Source organism: Catharus ustulatus, chromosome 30, assembly GCF_009819885.2.
Source record: "Catharus ustulatus isolate bCatUst1 chromosome 30, bCatUst1.pri.v2, whole genome shotgun sequence".
NCBI lineage: Eukaryota > Metazoa > Chordata > Aves > Passeriformes > Turdidae > Catharus > Catharus ustulatus.
In genome coordinates this window covers 690,793-708,970 of record NC_046250.1, presented here as the reverse complement: position 1 = coordinate 708,970, position 18,178 = coordinate 690,793, and the positions used below count along the sequence as shown (strand labels likewise).

General features: G+C 60.8%; 2 protein-coding genes across 7 annotated transcripts; both read right to left on the bottom strand.

The window, feature by feature from the left end:
* Window positions 1–285: 285 nt before the first annotated feature.
* INSRR (insulin receptor related receptor) lies at window positions 286–9,792 on the bottom strand. Its single transcript, XM_033082824.1, has 21 exons — window positions 8,912–9,792; window positions 7,224–7,536; window positions 6,995–7,137; window positions 6,700–6,844; window positions 6,403–6,617; window positions 6,208–6,334; window positions 5,841–6,079; window positions 5,597–5,764; window positions 5,301–5,490; window positions 5,137–5,178; window positions 4,764–5,029; window positions 4,499–4,635; window positions 4,050–4,215; window positions 2,681–2,789; window positions 2,501–2,571; window positions 1,760–1,989; window positions 1,571–1,681; window positions 1,318–1,477; window positions 1,107–1,236; window positions 903–1,037; window positions 286–764 (listed from the first exon to the last, which is right to left on the bottom strand). Exons 1-21 carry the CDS (start codon window positions 9,585–9,587, stop codon window positions 494–496), a joined length of 4,044 nt encoding a protein of 1,347 aa, XP_032938715.1. The 5' UTR covers window positions 9,588–9,792; the 3' UTR covers window positions 286–493.
* Window positions 9,793–11,773: 1,981 nt separating this feature from the next.
* On the bottom strand, window positions 11,774–17,865 carry LOC117008886 (death-associated protein kinase 2-like). 6 transcript variants are annotated; one of them, XM_033082996.2, is made up of 13 exons: window positions 17,449–17,486; window positions 15,531–15,601; window positions 14,839–14,942; window positions 14,466–14,687; window positions 14,243–14,381; window positions 13,970–14,099; window positions 13,804–13,852; window positions 13,655–13,681; window positions 13,382–13,534; window positions 12,814–12,859; window positions 12,651–12,740; window positions 12,415–12,498; window positions 11,774–12,139 (listed from the first exon to the last, which is right to left on the bottom strand). In XM_033082996.2, the coding sequence occupies exons 2-13, from the start codon at window positions 15,597–15,599 to the stop codon at window positions 12,023–12,025; spliced, it is 1,230 nt and encodes a 409-aa protein (XP_032938887.1). In that variant the 5' UTR covers window positions 15,600–15,601; window positions 17,449–17,486; the 3' UTR covers window positions 11,774–12,022. The 6 variants fall into 6 exon arrangements, with proteins under 6 accessions (XP_032938887.1, XP_032938884.1, XP_032938882.1 ...); XM_033082993.2 differs by lacking the exon at window positions 17,449–17,486 and adding an exon at window positions 16,909–17,116; XM_033082991.2 differs by lacking the exon at window positions 15,531–15,601 and having other exon boundaries at window positions 17,449–17,865.
* Between the last annotated feature and the right edge of the window lie 313 nt (window positions 17,866–18,178).

The following is an 18,178-nucleotide window of genomic DNA, read 5'->3' as shown; positions in this document are numbered from 1 at the left end:
TCCCAGTGCAGGGGACTGGGGAGAGACATCAGGGCAATCCCAGACTTCTTAGGCTGCCCCGTGATTGCGTTTCCTCACCTGTGAAAGGTGTGGGGCTCACAGGGGGAGCTGACCTGTTTGCCAGGCAGCTGCGGAGCCATGACAGAGGCAGGTTGTTGGGGGACCCCGAATGCCAAACCCTGCCACCCATTCCTGTACCCACATTATCCCACCTCCCCCTCCAAAAAAAAAGTAAGGAAAGACTGGGGTGTTCTCCTCCCAACCAGCAGCCCCCCCACTCCCTCCCCCTGATTTGGAGCACCACCAATTTATTTTCAGGGAAAATGCATCCCATGGAACACCCTTGTCTTGCTGCCACCCTCTTCCCAAGGCATCCACTCCTTGGCTGAGCCCTTGGAAGCAATAAATAATGCAGGGGGGTCCCAGCAGTGGGGGGTGGCAAGAGAAGGGCGTGGGGTGCAGAGTCCAGCGGGGGTCCAAGGACACCCCAGGGTCAGAGTGAAGCTGTCCCATTGGGGAGCTGCCCCGGGCTGTGGTCCTTGCGTGTGGGCAGGGGGGATGCGGGGGGCTCATCCTCCTCGGAGGATGGATCCGTCTCGCTGTTGGAGGGCTCTCCTGAGCCGTGATGGCCGTTCTCGGTGCTGTAGAAGAAGGAGAGGGTGCGGAAAGCAGGCGCCATGTGGTCCTTGATGCGCTCCAGGAGCTGGACGAAGGAGGGACGCTGGCGTGGGTTCTGCTGCCAGCACAGGCACATCAGCTCGTGGCTGCAGAGAGAAGGAACCTGCTGACTTTGGGGGCTCCAGCCCCCAACAGCCCTCCCAGCACCGCAGAGACCAGGATTTCCCCTGCCAGCCTTTCCCAGAACAGGGTGGGGGTGTGAGGGGGTGTCCCCCAACACTCACAGTTTGTCGGGGCAGTTCTCAGGCCGCTCCAGGATGCCGTTGTCCATGACAAAGCGCAGGACCTGCTCGTTGGACATGCCCTGGTAGGGCTGCTCGGCCAGCGTGGCGATCTCCCACAGCACCACCCCGAAGGACCTGCCGGAGCATCGCTGCTCAGCCCGGGGATCCCCAGATCCCCCTGGCTCTGCCCACCTCAGCACCTACCAGACATCAGACTGTGTGTTGAAGATGCCATCCTTGAGCGCCTCGGGGGACATCCAGCGCACGGGGAGCAGCCCCTTGCCCCCCTTCCGGTAATAATCCGTCTCATAGATATCCCGGGTCATGCCAAAATCTGGCAGAGGAGGAAGAGGAGGAGGAAGGTGAGCAGATGGAGACACAGGGCTGGCACAGCCTGCCCATGCTGCCCACCCACCTCCAATCTTGACGGTGAAATCTTCAGACACCATGCAGTTACGGGCAGCCAGGTCCCGGTGCACAAACTTGTTGGCGCTGAGGTAAGCCATGCCGTCGGCGATCTCTCCCGCCATCTGGATCATGTCCTTGAGGGATGGCGGTGGCAGCCCAGGGTTGTTCTGCACCGTGCACAGAGTCAGGGCTGGGGCACAGCAGGACCCCCCTGGAACAGGGTGGGTGTCCCTTTTCCTGGCACCTGAGCAGCCCCTCACCTCGGCTTCAGGCCTGAGTGAACGCAGGTAACTCTTCAGGTCCCCACGTGTCATCAGCTCCATGATGACCAAAGCTGGCTGGCCCTGGGACACAACGCCGAGCAGACGGACCTGCAGGGACAAAGAGGGCTGGCATGTGAGTGGCCAGACCCCCCATGTCCCCTCCCTCCCCCTCTGCTGCCCACCTACCACGTGGTGGCACTTGAAGGCTTTCATGACAGAGGCCTCGTTGAGGAACTCGATGCGCTCCCGCATGGTGGCCAACTCGTTGACTGTCTTCAGGGCCACCTTGGTCTCCTCTCCCTCCGTGACCAGGCCCAGTGCCACCCCCTCATACACCATCCCAAAGGAGCCCTGTCCCAGCTCCCGGATCACTGTGATCTTCTCCCGGGACACCTCCCACTCATCAGGCATGTACACTGTGGGTGAGTGGGGATCACCCCATCCCCAGCACTGTAACTGACCCCATCTGCATGTCCATCCTCATCTTCATTGATCCCCATCACTGTAACTAACCCCATCTGCATGCCCATGCTCATCTTCATCCCATCTTCATCTCCATCCCATTCCCATGCTCATCTTGATCTTCATCCCATTCTCATTCCTATCTCCATCTCATCACCATCCTCCTCCCTGTCCTTATCCCCCTGCCATTCCCATCTCCATGTCCATCCCTACCCCCATACACATCTCCACCTCTGTCCCCATGCCATGCCATGCCATGCCATGCCATGCCATGCCATGCCATGCCATCCCATGCCATCCCATGCCATCCCATGCCATGCCATGCCATGCCATGCCATCCCATGCCATCCCATGCCATCCCATGCCATCCCATCCCACCCCTGTTCCCTCCAGTGTGATCCCAGCAAAGAAAGGGCTCGGTGGCCCTTTGGGGTGGCCCCTGCCTGTCCCCATGTCCCCACGTACTGTCTGAGGCGCTGAAGTACTCGGGGTTGACGGAGGCATAGAGAGTCCCGCTGGGGTACCCGTCATTGTTCCTGTCAGGGGAGGGCAGTTCAGAGCTGCTGCCTCCCCCCAGCCCTTCCCAGCCCTGCTTTGGCCAGACCCTGCCCCAGTCCAGCCTGTAGGGTGCAGGGGGAGTGTTACCTCTTCTTGTTGTAGAAGAAGACAAAGACAGCCAGGCAGGAGATGAGCACCATGAGCACCACAGGTGTGACAGTGAGCAGGACGTAGAAGCTGCTGGACTCTTCCTCGGCTGCCAGGAGCAGGAGGCCATGGATCAGGTTCCAGGCACTCATTCCACCTCACATGGGACACCTATCCCACCACTGGGCCAGAGAAGGGGAGCCTCCAGCTCCCCAGATCCCTGTGTGCTCCTGACCCAGAGCATCCCTCAATCCTCCAGATCCCCCAGTCTATCAGCAGACACTTTAGTCCCAGTGTCCAACTTCAGCATCACGCCCCAACCCCCAAACTCCTCAATCCAGCAGTATCCTTGGATGAAGGATGGGAAGAAGACCAGCCTGGCTGAACAGAGGTCTTTGGCTGGAGCTCAGAGATAAAGAGGTTCTGACCTTCAAAAGAGGGGACAGGAAGTTCAGGAGGATCTGAGGGACCTCAGGACAAGAACGAAAATTAGAAGGGCCAAAACTCAAGTAGAACTGAATCTGCCATGAGAGACAATAAAAAGTGTTTCTATAAATCCATCACTACCCGAGGGAGAGCTAAGAAGAAAATGAGTGCTGGGCACCACTGAGGGACCTCAAATCCTGGGGTCACTTTTGGACCCCTCATGACAAGAAAGACATTGAAGGGCTGGAATGTGACCGGAGAAAGGAACAGAGCTGGAGAGGGGTCTGGAGCCCCAGGAGCACTTGAGGGAGATGGGAAGGTTCATCCTTGAGAAAAGGAGGCTCAGGGGGGACCTTCTGGCTCTGCACAACTCCCTGACAGGAGGAGGCAGCCAAGGGGGTCAGGCTCTGCTCCCAGGGAACAGGGACAAGACCAGAGGAAGTGGCTCAAGTTGCACTAGGAGAGATTTAGATTGGATGCTGGGGAAAACTGGAAAGCATTGGAGCAGACTGCCCAGGGCACTGGTGAAGTTTCTGTCCCTGGGGGGATTTAACCGATGTGTGGATGTGGCACTTGGGGACATAAGTGATAGCCTTGGCAGTGCTGAGTGAACAGTTGGACTCATTGGTCTTGGAGGCCTTTTCCAACCCAAGTGATTCTGATATTCTGTGATGCTCCAGGGTCTGAGGCCAGGATCATCTCTAAATCTCTCAGCAACAACTCCCATCTTCAGCAGCCCAGTCGAGCCCAGCAGCATTCCCTGACCGCCCACATCCCATCCCAGCAGCACAGCCCAGTCCCCCAGTGCCCTGATCCAGCAGCACCCTCTGAGCCCCAGTTCCCCAATCCAATGGCCCTGAGCCCCAGGTCCCCAACCCCACAGCCACCCCCCTCCCTGCCCACCAAGGTCCCTGTTGATGTCCCCCTGCCTCCCTGCAGGTACCTGGCCCCAGGATGTAAAACTTGATGAGCCCTGTCCATGAGCCGTTGCCAGCCAGTGAGGTGGCCCGAACCTTGGCTGAGTAGTTCCCTGGCTGGAGCAGAGCCAGGTGGACACCTCCATACTTGGAGTAGCGGTGGCGTGAAACACAGACCACAGTGGTGACCTCCTGGAGGGGACAATGTGGGGGTGGCAATGGGGCTTAATGTCCCCCAGCCATGTGTCAGCCTTGGGAGAGAGATGGGATGGGATGGGATGGGATGGGATGGGATGGGATGGGATGGGATGGGATGGGATGGGATGGGATGGGATGGGATGGGATGGGATGGGATGGCATGGCATGGCATGGCATGGCATGGGATGGCATGGCATGGGATGGCATGGCATGAGTGCTGTGCCCCTGTAACCAGACCTGGCAGGGCTGGGCAGGGGATGCCACAGGGGGTTCTCACCTCACTCTCCCGGCTGTACTTAATCTCATACTTGAGGATGAGCCCGTTGGGGTTCCTGGGCTCTTCCCAGCGCAGCAGGACGCTGTTTTTGCCAGCTGGTTCCCACGTGACGTTGCCAGGAATGTTGTCAGCTTGCACTGGAGAGGGGCACAGAGGGACTCATCTCCTGGGAACATCACCTGAACCCCAACCCACAGCCAACCACCCATCTCAACAACATCCCAGTGCACCCCAGTACGGCCAGGGGTGGAGGGGGGGGACGCACGCTCGGGCATGGTCCTGGCGAACACGAAGGTGGCGGCGCTGCAGCCCACGGTGTGCGCGGCGTGGTTGCAGGCGTGGATGTCGATGCGGTACTCGGTGAAGTGGCGCAGCCGTGACAGCACCGCCCGGTCACGCACCACCTTGTCCTCGAAGATCTGGAAGTCAGGCTTGGGTTCGCCCCCGGGGCGGCTCGGGGCCAGCGGCTCCGCTGAGGAGGCGTTGGCCGCGGATGTGACGGCCACCACGTCCCGGCGCTGCTTTTGGGACCTGCAGGACATGGGGACAGGAAGTGGTGGGGAGTCATGGCGCTGGGATTGTACCCCAAAATTGATAAGGGAGGGGAGGTCCCCCAGGCTGGTGTGGTCCCAGCTCACCTCTGTGGGTTCTTATTGATGGACGTCACCTTCCAGGGCGGCCTGAGACAGCGGGAAATCAGTTAAAGGGTCTGCCAGGAGGAGCCACTGGACCCCCCACCCAGGCAGACCCACGCACCCAGCTTCAGGGAGCCCCCCAAAGCAGGGACCCCCCCAGATGGCACCTGGGGATGGTGATGGAATTGTGGAGGAAGTTCTCAAACTTCTTCTGGAAGGATTCGGCTTCACCCTCCATGCGGAGCTGCCCGTCAGTGGGGCGGCAGGGGCAGCACCTCTCCTCTGCATCCTGCTCCCCCTCGGGACCATCCCCAAACCCGAAGCGCGTGTCTGCACTGCTGGTGGGCAGCTTCAGGCCTGTGGGCAGCAATGGGCAGGGCTGGCAGAGCCTGGCTCAGTGGCACAGTCCCCATTCTGCTGCTATCCTCGGGTGCTATGCTGCTCCTGCCCTGCCTGGCCTCACCTTTGTGGCAGTAGTCGTTGATGTAGAGCTCCATGTCCTCGGCCAGCTGCTGCCACAGCACCAGGTAGTAGGTGATGTTGCCATTGCGTTGCGTGGGCGGCTTCCAACGCACCACAATGTGGGAGGAAGAGTTGGACATGGAGATGACATCCCGGGGCACCGTTGGGGCTGGGATGGCACAGAGGTGGTCAGTCTTTTCTGGGGGGTTCACCATGGGCATCCCAGCCCCCCAGCAGCCCCTTACCTGCCGGCATGGTGCGGATGTAAACCACCTCGCTCTGCGCCCCGTAGTTGCGTCCTTCCTCGGCCGTGGTGAGGGTGATGGCGCGCACGAAGATGGCATACTGGGTCCAGGGACGGAGGTTGAGCAGCGTCACCCCTGGCTCCTGCTCACTGCTCAGGGGCAGATCCACGTCCAGCACGTTCCAGCTCTGAGCCCCACAGGCATCCTGCCCCACATACTCTGACACGTTCTGGAAGGGTCTGTCCCACACCAGGCATCAGGGAGGGTCCCAACACCCCCAGGTGTCCAGCAGGAACAAAGGAGCTCATGGGTTATGGATTCCTTTGCCCTCCACAACAGGGACAAGAGGGCGACAGGCACCACTTACGACTCCTTGTAGTAGACAATGAAGCTGAGGAGGTCCCGGTACTCGGGGGGCCGGTACCGCTCCCACTTGAGGAAGATGCGATCGGACTCGGTGATGTTGGAGATGAAGCGCAGGGTCTGGGTCTTGCCTGTGAGGAGGAGGCAGGGCTCAGGCAGAGGCTCACGGCACTGCTGGCTCTCCCCAGCCCATACTCACAGGATGCCCGGTCCCCATTGGTGCGGGGGTTGATCTCTGCCTTGTTCTGCCGCCCCTTGGTGCCTGTCACCTCCTCCATGCGATAGATCTCGGCCAGGCACAGCTTCGGATTGAACGCAAAGTACATCTTGCCCACGGGGATGGAGAGGATGTGGTGGCTCCAGTCCCAGAGCTGCTGCAGGTTCTGGTTGTCCAGGACATACAGGGTGTAATTCCTGGGGAGGAGATGTGGATAGAGGCAGTGGGCAAGGGTACCCTCAGAGCCACATGTCCCTCCCAAACCCATACCATCCTCACCCATCCACCATGGAGTCACCACGGATCAGTTTGAGGTTCTTGAAGAAGGACAAGGAGACGAGGGCAAAGGAGTGTTTGATCTTCAGGAAGCCCGTGATGGTCTCAATGAGCCCCAGGCTGCTCTGTAGCTCTGAGGCCAGGTTATCTGGGAATGACACCCTGCATGAGCTTATGGAGAGGGGCACCACCCATTAATTCACTCTGCAAGGGAAAAGACCCCTTTCCTCCACCCCCTGCCCTCCACAGCAGCTCTCCCCGCCGGGGTGGGTTTGGCAGGGCCAGGTCTGGCACTCACAGCCCCGGCGGATGTTGAGAATGAGGTTCCCCTCGATGAGGGTGCAGCCCCCCAGCTCCTGCGCTGCCTGCATCGAATCAATGGTCTTGGTGCCCACCTTGCACTCCTTGGGACACAGCCCCTCGCATTTGTGGCAGAACATGCTGTGGGCAGGATGACAGTGACAGGATGTGAGCTGGCCAGCGTGCCACCACCGTGCGCGTGCTGGGGACACCGGGGACACCCCCACCTGCTCTCATTCCTGGTGTACCCCGAGGGACACTCGGACAGGCACTGCCGCTGGTGGATGACGAACTTAGAGGCGTCGCGGGGGTTGTCGGAGACCTTGCGGAGGCTGGCACAGTACTCGGCGGTGACGCAGCGCCAGCCCTCGTACTCGTAGGTGCGGGGCGGGCACGAGGGCAGGCAGTGCCCGTTGAACTGGAAGTGGCGGCAGGCGACACAGGCCCGTCTGTCGTGGGGGCGGCCGCAGCCCCCCAGGCACTCGGCGTGGCAGCACTCGCCCGCTGCAGTGCACGCCGAGCCCGCGCCACACGGGCACACTGAGAGGGGAGACACAGCACGTGGGAGGGAGTGATGGGCACAGAGCCCAGCCCCGGGCAGCACAGCTGGGATTGGGGTCAGGTTTGGGGAGAGGAGAGAGGTGGGAAGGGCTCAGGGGGCTGCTGACATCCTTCAGGGCTGGGGGAAAACAGGAATGAAGGGTGGGATGGAGAGATGGATGGAGTGATGCAGGGATGGAGGATGGATGGTGGAATGAAGGGATGCAGGGAGGGAGGAACATGGGGATGGATGCAGTGATGGAGGGATGGAGGGAGGGATGGATGGATGGATGGATGGATGGATGGATGGATGGATGGATGGATGGATGGGATGCAGGGATGGAGGACAGATGGTGGAATGAAGGGAAGAATGTGATGCAAGGATGGGGGCTGGATGGAGGGATGGAATGAAGGCATACAGGGAGGGATGGATGGATGGATGGATGGATGGATGGATGGATGGATGGATGGATGGATGGATGGGATGCAGGGATGGAGGACCGATGGTGGAATGAAGGGAGGAATGTGATGCAAGGATGGGGGCTGGATGGAGGGATGGAATGAAGGCATACAGGGAGGGATGGATGAAGGATGGATGGATGGATGGATGGATGGATGGATGGATGGATGGATGAAGGGAGGAATGTGATGCAGGGATGGATGGAGGGAGAGATGGTTGGTGAGATGAAGGGAGGAATGTGATGCAGGGATGCAGGGACAGAAGGAGGGACGCTGGGATGTGAGGATCCAAGAATGGCAGTAGAAAGGGAAGGATACAGGTATGCAGGGAGGGATACAGGGAGGTAGGGATGGATTGATGGAGGAGCGGATGGAGATATGGCAGCTTTAATGGAGGGGTGCACAAAGGGATGGAGGAATGCATGGATGGCTGTGTGATGAGTGGTTGGCTGGCAGGTGGGTTGGGTGAGCAGTTGGATCAGTGGATGAGGGGCTGCATGGAGGGACAGCAGGACAGATGGATGGACAAGGTGGGGCTCAGCCCATACTGAACCCCATCTGCCCAGTGCAGCCAGGCCAGGGCCACAGCTGAGGTTGCAGCCCTGATAAGGATCTGTGTTTATAGTACATATTTCATTACCAGGTCTCCTGTTTACAGCAAACGAGCTCAGGAGGGGCCTGTATTTACCTCGCCACTGGGAAAACACAACAGCTGGGAGCTGGCCTCTCCTCGGAGGATGATACAGCACAGATCTGGTTACCCCACCGTGCTGCCAGAACAGCATGCTCCCAGCAGCAGGGGAGCCACCACCACATGCATTCCCAGGAGGCTCCACCAGCCTCCTCCAGTGCCCTCCCAGTTTGCCCCACCAGAAAAGCAGCCGGCACAACCAGGCCCTGTGCCACCAGCACCCACCTTTCTGGCAGTAGCTGGAGGTCCAGCAGCGATAATCCAGCTGTCCATTGACACTGGTCTGCACACACGGCTTCTCCACGTCCAGGATGCCCGGGCAGACGTCAGCACACTCTTCAGCCAGCTTATTGCCAACGATGTAGGTGCTGTCCCCGGAGTCGGGCAGCAGCAGCCCCCAGTCGATGGTGGACAGGTGGCAGAGCTCCTGGTTGCGCTCAATGCGCACCGAACCGCGGAGGATGTGGCCCAGGCTGTGCAGCCCCACGTCCCGCAGGTGCGGCATCTCGAAGATGACCAAGGCGTAGCTGAAGAAGAGGTTGGTGCCGCGGATGACGGAGAGGTTGGGGAAGAGATCCCGCAGGCTCTCCAGCCCGTAGACACGGAAAAGGAGCAGGTACTCCGTGATCATAAGCAGGCGAGGGAAGCTGAGCCCCCGAAAGTCCTCGGCGCCCGTGGTGAACATCAGCAGGATCTGCAGGTTGCCTTCGATGATGGAGCAGTTTTCCAGCTTCCGGAGCTGGGACACGTCATTGCGGATGTCCATGCTGCCGCAGACTGGGGTGGCGAGAGGGGGACCCTGTGGGCAGCAGGGACAGGGCAGCTGCCCCCCACCCCCACCCAGGGATCCCCCAGGTGATGCTCGCAGGGGTTCAATATCCTGGTGCTGCCTGTCAAGCATGGCTGGAATTGGTTTGGGCAGCCGGGGAGATGCGAGTGGCTCTGACAGCAGCCAGCACGCTGCAGCTCTCCGGGGCACAACGTGTCCGTCAGCTCTGATGCTAACGAGGCCTGGCAGGCGGGCGCCTGCCCTGCCCCATGTCAGCCCCAGAACCACGTCCCAGCCCTGCTGTCCACTCTGGGGGAAGCTGTCTGGGGGTGCAGATGGTTTTTCCCCTTCCCTGAGTTGTGGGGCAGCTGTGGGGGCTCATGGATCATCCTGCTCACGGACAGGCCGTTACCCAGTGAGTGGCAGCTCCAGCAAGGCCATCCCCATTAACTCCCCCTGGTACCCAGACAGCTAATGGGGCACACAAGGCTCCCACAGATATCCATGTGGCACTGCCCTGGTCCCACACTGGCTGTCTTGGGGCTTTTCCACCCAAAAATGGGCAGCACAATCCCCAGTACCTCCTGCTTCCTGATCCCAGTATGGATACAAGAGCTAGAATGAGCAAAGAGTTTCCCACTGACAGCATCCCCAGCCAGAAACCAGGTCCAGGTCCAGGAGGGGATTGGGGGTGTGGGTCACCCCTTGTCTGTCTGCTGCCAGCCTGGGCTAGCAGCTCATGGCCATGTCCTTGTGACCTCATGCCCAGTGGCGTTTTTCCCCTCTCGGTGTGACCCATGAACCGTGGGCACTGTGGCCCCATGGGCACTGTGGCTCTGGCAGCTGCCTGTAGCCCCTCACCCCAGCAGGTTCAGCCCCTCACTGGAAGCCCTGTCCCCTCCCCGTGAGGACAGGAGGGTCCCTCTGTCCTCCTGCGGGACCGGCCATGAATTACAGCCCCCACTCCCCAGTGCCACCATCACCTCCCTGACCTTGCAAAGTCTCTCTGGAAAGGCAGAGGGTCCCCCGTACCCCTGGGAGGACAGACAGAGGACAGGGGTCCCAGGTGGGAGCAGGTAGAGTGACTTGTGTCCCTTGGGCACCTCTCGGGTGCTTCATCCACTTCCTCCACTGCTCCCATCCCCCAGCACAACCCCTCGGTGACGGGGGAAACTGAGGCACGGGTAGTGGGGACAGGGGAAGGTAGGACAAATGACAGACCCTCCTCATCCCCCCAGCTGTCCCCTGTTGTGGCTATGAGACCCAGGGCCCAGAGCTGCCCCCTCCCCACCACGCCACCCCCTCCCCAACCTTTCCCACCCCAGCAGCTGCGCAGGGAGCAGCGCTCCCGACTCCTGTGACAATTCTGCACCATCCCGCTGGGGCTGAGGGACCGATGCCCCCATCTCTGGCCAAGCCCCGCACTGCACTCCTCTCATCCCATCCCAGCAATAGGGGGGGGTCCCTCGCTTTGCCCCTCCTGCCCAAAAGGGGGGTCTGCAGCACTGGGGGCACTGCCATGGGGGCAAACAGGGAACGCCCAAAGACCTTTGCCTCAGGGTTTGTCTCTGGCAGACCCTCGAGCACAGGAATTATCAGACAGCCCCCACCCCGATCCCAAGCACCCCCCACCCCGCTCCCAAGCACTTACTTTCGGAGGGAGCCCACACGGGGGGCAGCGGGAGGTGGCCAAGGACCAACAGCATCACCCCCAGCCTCGGGGCACGCAGAGCCCTCGGCCCCATCCTCCAGCGGGACCCCCAGGGCCCCGTCCCCGTCCCACCTCGGGCTCTGCTGCTCCGTGTCGGGTCCCGCTCGCCGTGGCCGGGCTGTACCCGGGGAACGCCGGGATAAGGGGGGGCCCCCACGGACCCTACCCGGACCCTGCGGCCCCTTCACTTCTGTTTTCGGCTGCCGCACACAAAATATTTAGCCTGACAACTGTCAGGGCCAGGGCCAGGGCATGTTTGGGAAATAGAGAGGGGGAAAACAGGGCGGCCCCCCCGCTCCGGAGTGGGTGGGAAGGAAGTGCTGCCTCCTGCCTCAGTTTCCCCAGCCGGAGCAGGAGGATCCAAGTTACTCTGGCAGGGGGACGCCAGGAAAGCAGCCAGCAGCCCATGGAGATCCCCTGGAGCAGCACAGAAGGAACAACTTAAAGGTCACTCTGGCTCACAGGGTGAAATCTGGGGTGTCAGGAGCCCACGGCTTTGGGGTCCCCATAGAACAGCAGCCCTAGTGAGGGAGGAAGCTGCGGGCACTCAGCACCTGCCTGGCTGTGACGAGTCATCCTTAAGGGGAAGGAGTACCAGAAGAGGATAGAGGAGGAGGAGGTGACATTTATTTTTCTCATTAGGGCAAAGCAGAGAGGAGGATCCCAGCCCTGGGGCAGCACGAGCTCCACCGCAGCAAAACCCGGGGGCAGGAGCGGGGTGCTGATGCCCCAGTGACCCTCCAACACCACGGAACTGGGAGCTGTGGGGCTGGACACTGCCCCTGCCCCATGGATGGGGCGATGGGGGGACCCCAAAAGCTCCCCTCGCAGGGGTTTTGTCTTTTTTTGGAGGAGCTCAGGAGCAGCTGCTTCTCCGCCGGCGCAGCAGAGCGATGCGGGGGCTCCTCTCTTCCTCTTGGTCACTCTCACAGCAGCGCTGGGGGTACAGGGGGGCTGCAGGGCAGGGACAGGACTTCCCCCACAGAGAGAAAACTCCCACAAAGGAAAAGGTCGTGGAGACAGCCCTCACTGCCCACTGCACACACCCCACCCTATTTGATACCCCCATCTCTGGCCAAGCCCCCCACACTTCCCTCATCTCATTTCACCCACGCTCTGCCCCTCCTGCCCAAAACAGGGGGCCTGCAGCACACTGCCATAGGGACAAACAGAGACAGACCCCCCAAATCCCTTCTCCCCCCATCCCAGCCCATGCTGGGTGGGATCTGGGGGCTCCTGGGGGCTCACCAGCTCCTCGTGATCCTTGCCGGGGTTGCAGAGCAGCCGCGTGCGGCACAGCCGGTTGCAGGCGGACACTGTGTTGTAGGAGAGCTGGGGGACAAGAAGGGAGGGGGTCTGAGGTGGGGGTCCCTTCCACAGCGCTGCAACAATCTCTGAGAGGGAGCCAGCCTTGGCTGGAGCCCAGCCTGAGCTCCACAGGGGGCTCAGGGGTGATGGGACCCCACAGCCAGGCACCCGTTCACCTTCCACTTCCTCAGGGCGTTGAACTTGCGGAAGTTTCTCATGTTGATGGAGGAACGTCTCCGGCTCAGCGCCTGCTTCCTGCTCTGGGGCTGTGGGGGCAAGGACATGGCACTGTCACCATGTCCCCACCCCACCCAGCCACCCCCTGCCAGCCCCTCTCACCTTGATCCAGGGGTGCATCAGGCACTCAGCTGCTGTCATGCGGTGCCTGCGGCACAAAGGGACACGTTGGGGTTTGGGATTCCAGCCCCACACATCCACCATGGGCGGGGGGAGAAGGGGATGGTGGGGACAGAGAAGGGAACCAGATGGAAGTGGAGATGATGGGGATGGAGATGTGGATGGAAAAGAGATGAAGATGAGAATAGAGATGATGGAGATGGAGATGGAGGTGATGGAGGTGATGGAGATGATGGAGATGGAGATGATGGGGATGATGGGGATGATGGGGATGATGGGGATGGAGATGATGGGGATGGAAAAGAGATGAAGATGAGAATAGAGATGATGGAGATGGAGATGGGGATGGGGATGGGGATGGAGGTGGAGATGGGGATGGGGATGGGGATGGAAATGGGGATGGAAATGGGGATGGAGATGGAGATGGAGATGGAAATGGAGATGGGGATGGAAATGGGGATGGAAATGGGGATGGAGATGGGGATGGAGATGGGGATGGAGATAACAGAGGTGGAGGTAGAGATTGGAAGGGATGAGGATGGGGCCTCACTGTGGCTCCTTCACCAGCAGCTGGCGGATGAAGTCCTTGGCCATCTCGGAGGTCTGGCTGAAGCAGCGCTCCTCAAACTCGTAGGCACCAGCCACGACGTTGGAGAGTGTCTCAGCATCCGTCTCACCCTGGAAGGGGGACAGGCCACTGAGCCTGTGGGGACACAACAGAGCTACTGAATGCCAGGGCAACACTGGCTCAGCCACCCCAGCACCCACAGTGTCCTTGTGCCTCAGTTTCCCCCAGCCACAGGGAGCATTGCTCCATACTCACAGAATGTAGGTGATGACTCCGATGCTCCTGAAAGGAGGAGATGGGGTTCAGGCCCTGCTCTCCCTGGGTCCCCCATGCCCTGTGGCACCCAGGGGTGTCTCTTCCCACCCACCAGCTCAGCCTGTTGCCCCCAAATCCTGACTCCTCACCACATGTCAGTCGCGAGGCTCAGTGGCTCATAATTGATCACTTCAGGAGCTGGAGGCAAACACAGAGCCAGGGTGGGACATTAGAGGGGCAGCACCATCCTGCCACCTCCCTCCCTGCGTGCCTGGGGGTCCTGCCCCCACCCCCAGGGATGTGCCAGCCCTGTACCGATGTACTGGGGGGTCCCACAGAGGCTCTTGAAGGTGATGCCATCCTCCAGCTGCTGGGCCAACCCAAAATCAATGATCTTGATCCGGGGCTTGGGGACATCCTTCTCCTGCAGCATGATGTTCTCAGGCTGTGGGAACAGGGCCAGGCACAGCAGGGTGACAAAGGGGTGACAGGGTAACAGCAGCAGCCTGGGCAGCTGAGAGGAATGGGACCAGGGCTGGGAGATGCCTGGATCCTCAGGGAGGGAGGATGGGAGGTCCCCATGGGCACCTTGAGGTCGAAGTGAGCGATGAGGCGAGCGTGCAGATATTCCACCCCACTCAGGATCTGCCCCAGGAACTCGATGGCCTCCTCCTCTGACAGCATCTCCTTCTCCGCAATGAAGTCGAAGAGTTCCCCACCGCTGATCCTGCGCAGGGTGGGGACAGGGCAGCTCAGCCACCTCCAACACACGGCACAAAAAGGGGGTTCACCCCTCCAGCACCCCACTCACAGCTCCAGGACGAGCACCACTTCAGCTCTGCTGGCAAAGAGGTCGTGGAGCTGCATGATGTTGGGATGGTCGAGCTGGCGGAGGATGGCGACTTCCCGTTCCACCTGCGCCCGCTGCAGCCCCAGGCGGCTGCCCCAGCACCGCCGCGTCTTCACAAATTTGGCGGCGTAGAAATTGCCGGTGCTGCGCTCACGGCAGAGCCTCACCACGCCAAAGTGGCCACTGCAGCGAGAGCTGGGCTGGGGCATGGCTGGGCTGACCCCACCCTGGGGAAATCCCAGAAATCCGGGCAGCCCTGGGGCTCTGGTGGAGCTGGGATCCCCACCTGTAACCCACTGAACCTGCCTGGATCCCTGCCTGGATCCCTGCTCACCTGCCCAGCTTCTCCAGCAGCTCATACATGTCCTCCACATTCTCTGGGCTTGGGCTGGCTGCCAGGCCCTCACTCTCCACATCCTCCCTGGGCTCAGCCACATCCTGTGGGGCAGCACCAGGACCTGGCTCAGCCCCTGCTCAGGGCTGTTCCAGACCTGGGAGCGCAGGGACCCCATCCCCTGGAGCACCAGAACCCCCCAGCACACCTGGGGGTGCAGGGACCCCCATCCCCTGCAGCACCAGAACCCCCCAGCACACCTGAGGGTGCAGGGACCCCATCCCTTGGAGCACCAGAACCCCCCAGCACACCTGGGAGTGCAGGGACCCCAACCCCTGGAGCACCAGAATCCCCCAGCACATTTGAAGGGGAATTCCTCAGTTCCCCTCTGAGCTCAGGCCCTGCCCAGTTCTTCCAGTTCACACTAAATTCTTCAGCACGTGGAAACTTGGGAGACTTTGACCCCTTGAAAGGACCTGCAGGAGTTGCTCAGGGGGTTTGGAAACGGGGCAGAAGCAGGAAGAGAGGAGGTCACAGCAGCCTCCTTCTCCTTCACTGCGCTAGGGGTCCAAAATGCAGAGAAAAGGCATTTGGGTTTCTTTTTTAAAAAAGCAGATTAATAGCAGATGGAAGCACCACTGTGAGCTCAGGCACTCCCAGCCCCCCACACACCCCCCACAGCCGTGGCTCACCTGGCTGCTGTCAGGGGCTCCCCTCGGGCCCCCCTCAGCCGGGACCCCTGCCTGGCCACCCTCGGCCATCCCTGCAAAGACAAGCAGGGTGAGGGGCTGCACAGCAGCTCTTGCTAGCACGGGTGGCTTTTGTGAGAAGCTGCCAGGAGCCTCCCCCATGTCCAAGAGAGTCAATGCCAGTGGCTCTGGGATGGAGCTGCTGCTGGCCAAGGCCAAGGCCAGCAGTGCCAGTGCTCTGGGATAACAGAGTGAAGAAGGGAGAAAAGAGAGGAGAGACCAAGATCCCTGCAGGAGCTCCCAGCAGAGCAGGGGGTGCCCAAAGGGGCTGTGAGCCCGTGGGAAGCCCACTCTGGAGAACTCAGGACAGAGCTGCAGCCATGGGAAGGACTCCTGCTGGAGAAGTCCCTGGAGAAGGGTCTCCCTGGAAGGCAGGGACCACACCTTGGCTGGGCAGCAGCAGAAACAACCTGTGCAGAACTGCCCAGGGCCCCATTCCCATCTCCTTGTGCCACTGGAGGGAGGAGGGAGAGCCTGAAGATGGTGGGGAAGATGTTTCTAAGGTTTTACTTTTCATTATCCTGCTCTGATTTGATTAGTAATAAATGCAATTAATTTCCCCCAGCTGAGTGTGTTTTGCTCATGACATTAAGGGGTGAGTGACCCCTTCCTGCCCTTATCCCCTCCCAGGAGCCCTTTGTTCTGTTCCTGTGCCCTGTCCAGGTGAGGAGGGCAGTGACAGCGTGGCCCCTGTGCAGGGGTTTTGGAGGGGACAGCACCATCTACATCTGGCAGAGTCCTCCAGCTCGTTGCACTGAGGTGGGGACGTGTCTCATACTCCAAACCACAAACAGCTCCAAACCACAAACCTTCCTCTCTCAGCTCACTCAGAGCAGGCCAACACCAGGACCCAACCCCCCTGTGCCTCAGCTTCCCCAGCTGAACAATGGGGTGATGCTCCAGAGCAGGGCAGTGGGACCAGCCCTGCAGGGATGCAGAGAACTGGGGATTCTGCTCTGAGCCCCAGAGTTGGGGCCACCTCAATGTCCCCAGTTCTGTGTCCCCAGGAGCAGAAGGTTTCCTGGGCTGGGCTGTGGGGTCCAAGGCCACCAGGAAAGAGATGGGGATGGCAAAATTTGCCCTTCCCCAGGCAAAACCAGGGGCATTCTGGAGGGATTTGAGCCCCACAGGGACAGCCCCTGAGGACAGAGGCACATGGCACTGCCTGGACACAGTTCCCAGCCCCACAGGACTGTGCTGCACCCCTGCAGGAGCTGGGACCCCTTCCATCCCCCCACCTGGGCCCTAAAGGACAGTCAGTGCTCCCCAAGCCCAGTTTCCCTTCATCCCTCCCACTCCCAGCCCAGCTGTGCCCCCTTACCCTCCCTGAGCCTTCCTCCACATCCAGCAGTGCTTCTTCCTCCCTCCCCAGCTGGCCAGCACCGGGGGCAGTCACTGCCCACTCTGAGTGTCCCCTGGCCCTGGGCTGGCCCTGCTGGCCCCTGGCACTGCCCAGAGCTGGGGACGTGCTCGGGGGCGGCTGCAGCTGCAGCCTGGCCAACATCCCCGGGCATGTGACCCGTCCGTGGGGGGACAGTGTCTGTTTGTCCCCTGGGGATGGACACAACAGCTGATTCCCCCACGCCTTGCCTGACACCCCCTTGCACTGTGCTGCTTTTGAAAGGGAGGAAACTGAGGCATGGGTAGCCTCAGGTCCTGGCAGAAACCACTGAACTCTTGTGGGGCTGTGAGGGCACAGTGTCCTGTCCTACCACGTCCTGCAGCCACTCACCAGGAAAACCAGCCTGGCTGCCAGAAAATGAGCTCCCAGGTCAGCACCCAACTTCCAAAAAGCCCCACTGATCCCCTAAACCCCCCAACCACAACAGCCCCCCAGCCTGGCATATCTGGGACTCCTCACCTGCAGCTCCAGAGTTCCTCCAGCACCCCTGGCAGTGCCAGGCTCTGCCTCACAGTCGCAGCATTCCCGGGGAGCTGGGGCAGGACCCGGCCACAGCGGCTCAGGACAAGAAAAGCTCTTTGCGTTCCTCCTGATAACGCCCCCAGCTCTGAGGAGGAGACAAAAAAGGCCTTTGAGGAGCAGTTCCTGGCGGTTCCAGCCTCGGCTCCTCGAGGAGGGGCTGAGACACAGCAGGATGAACCGTGGGCAGGCGATGTCCCTCTCAGCGACGCTGCGAACAGGAAGCCTGGCTGACACCGCCAGGGGAAACATCTGAGGCTGTGGGGTTTGGGGAGGGACAGGTTTATTTAGGTGGAGGGAGCCGGGGCTGGCACTGCTCCAACACCAGGGGCTGCTGGGGGGCACCAGGCACCGTCCCCACCCCATGCACAGCACATCCATCCCTGCTGCAGGTGTGAGGGATGAGCCAGACCCAGCCCTGATCCTCGCCCTAATTCCCAATCCATGCGAGCCCTGGGACGCAGCTGGGTGGCACCACTGTCACCCTGTGTCCAACTGGAGCCTGGCACCACCCGGGGCAAGAGTGGCAGGGGACACATGGCAGAGCTGCAGCGTCGGCAGCTCGGCTGCTGCTCCCCACTGCAGTGTTTGCAGCGCTCCTGGCCCAGGGATGTCCTGGCTCAGGCGCCCAGAGTCTGAGGAAGGGAAATGGTTCTGGATGACACCGTGC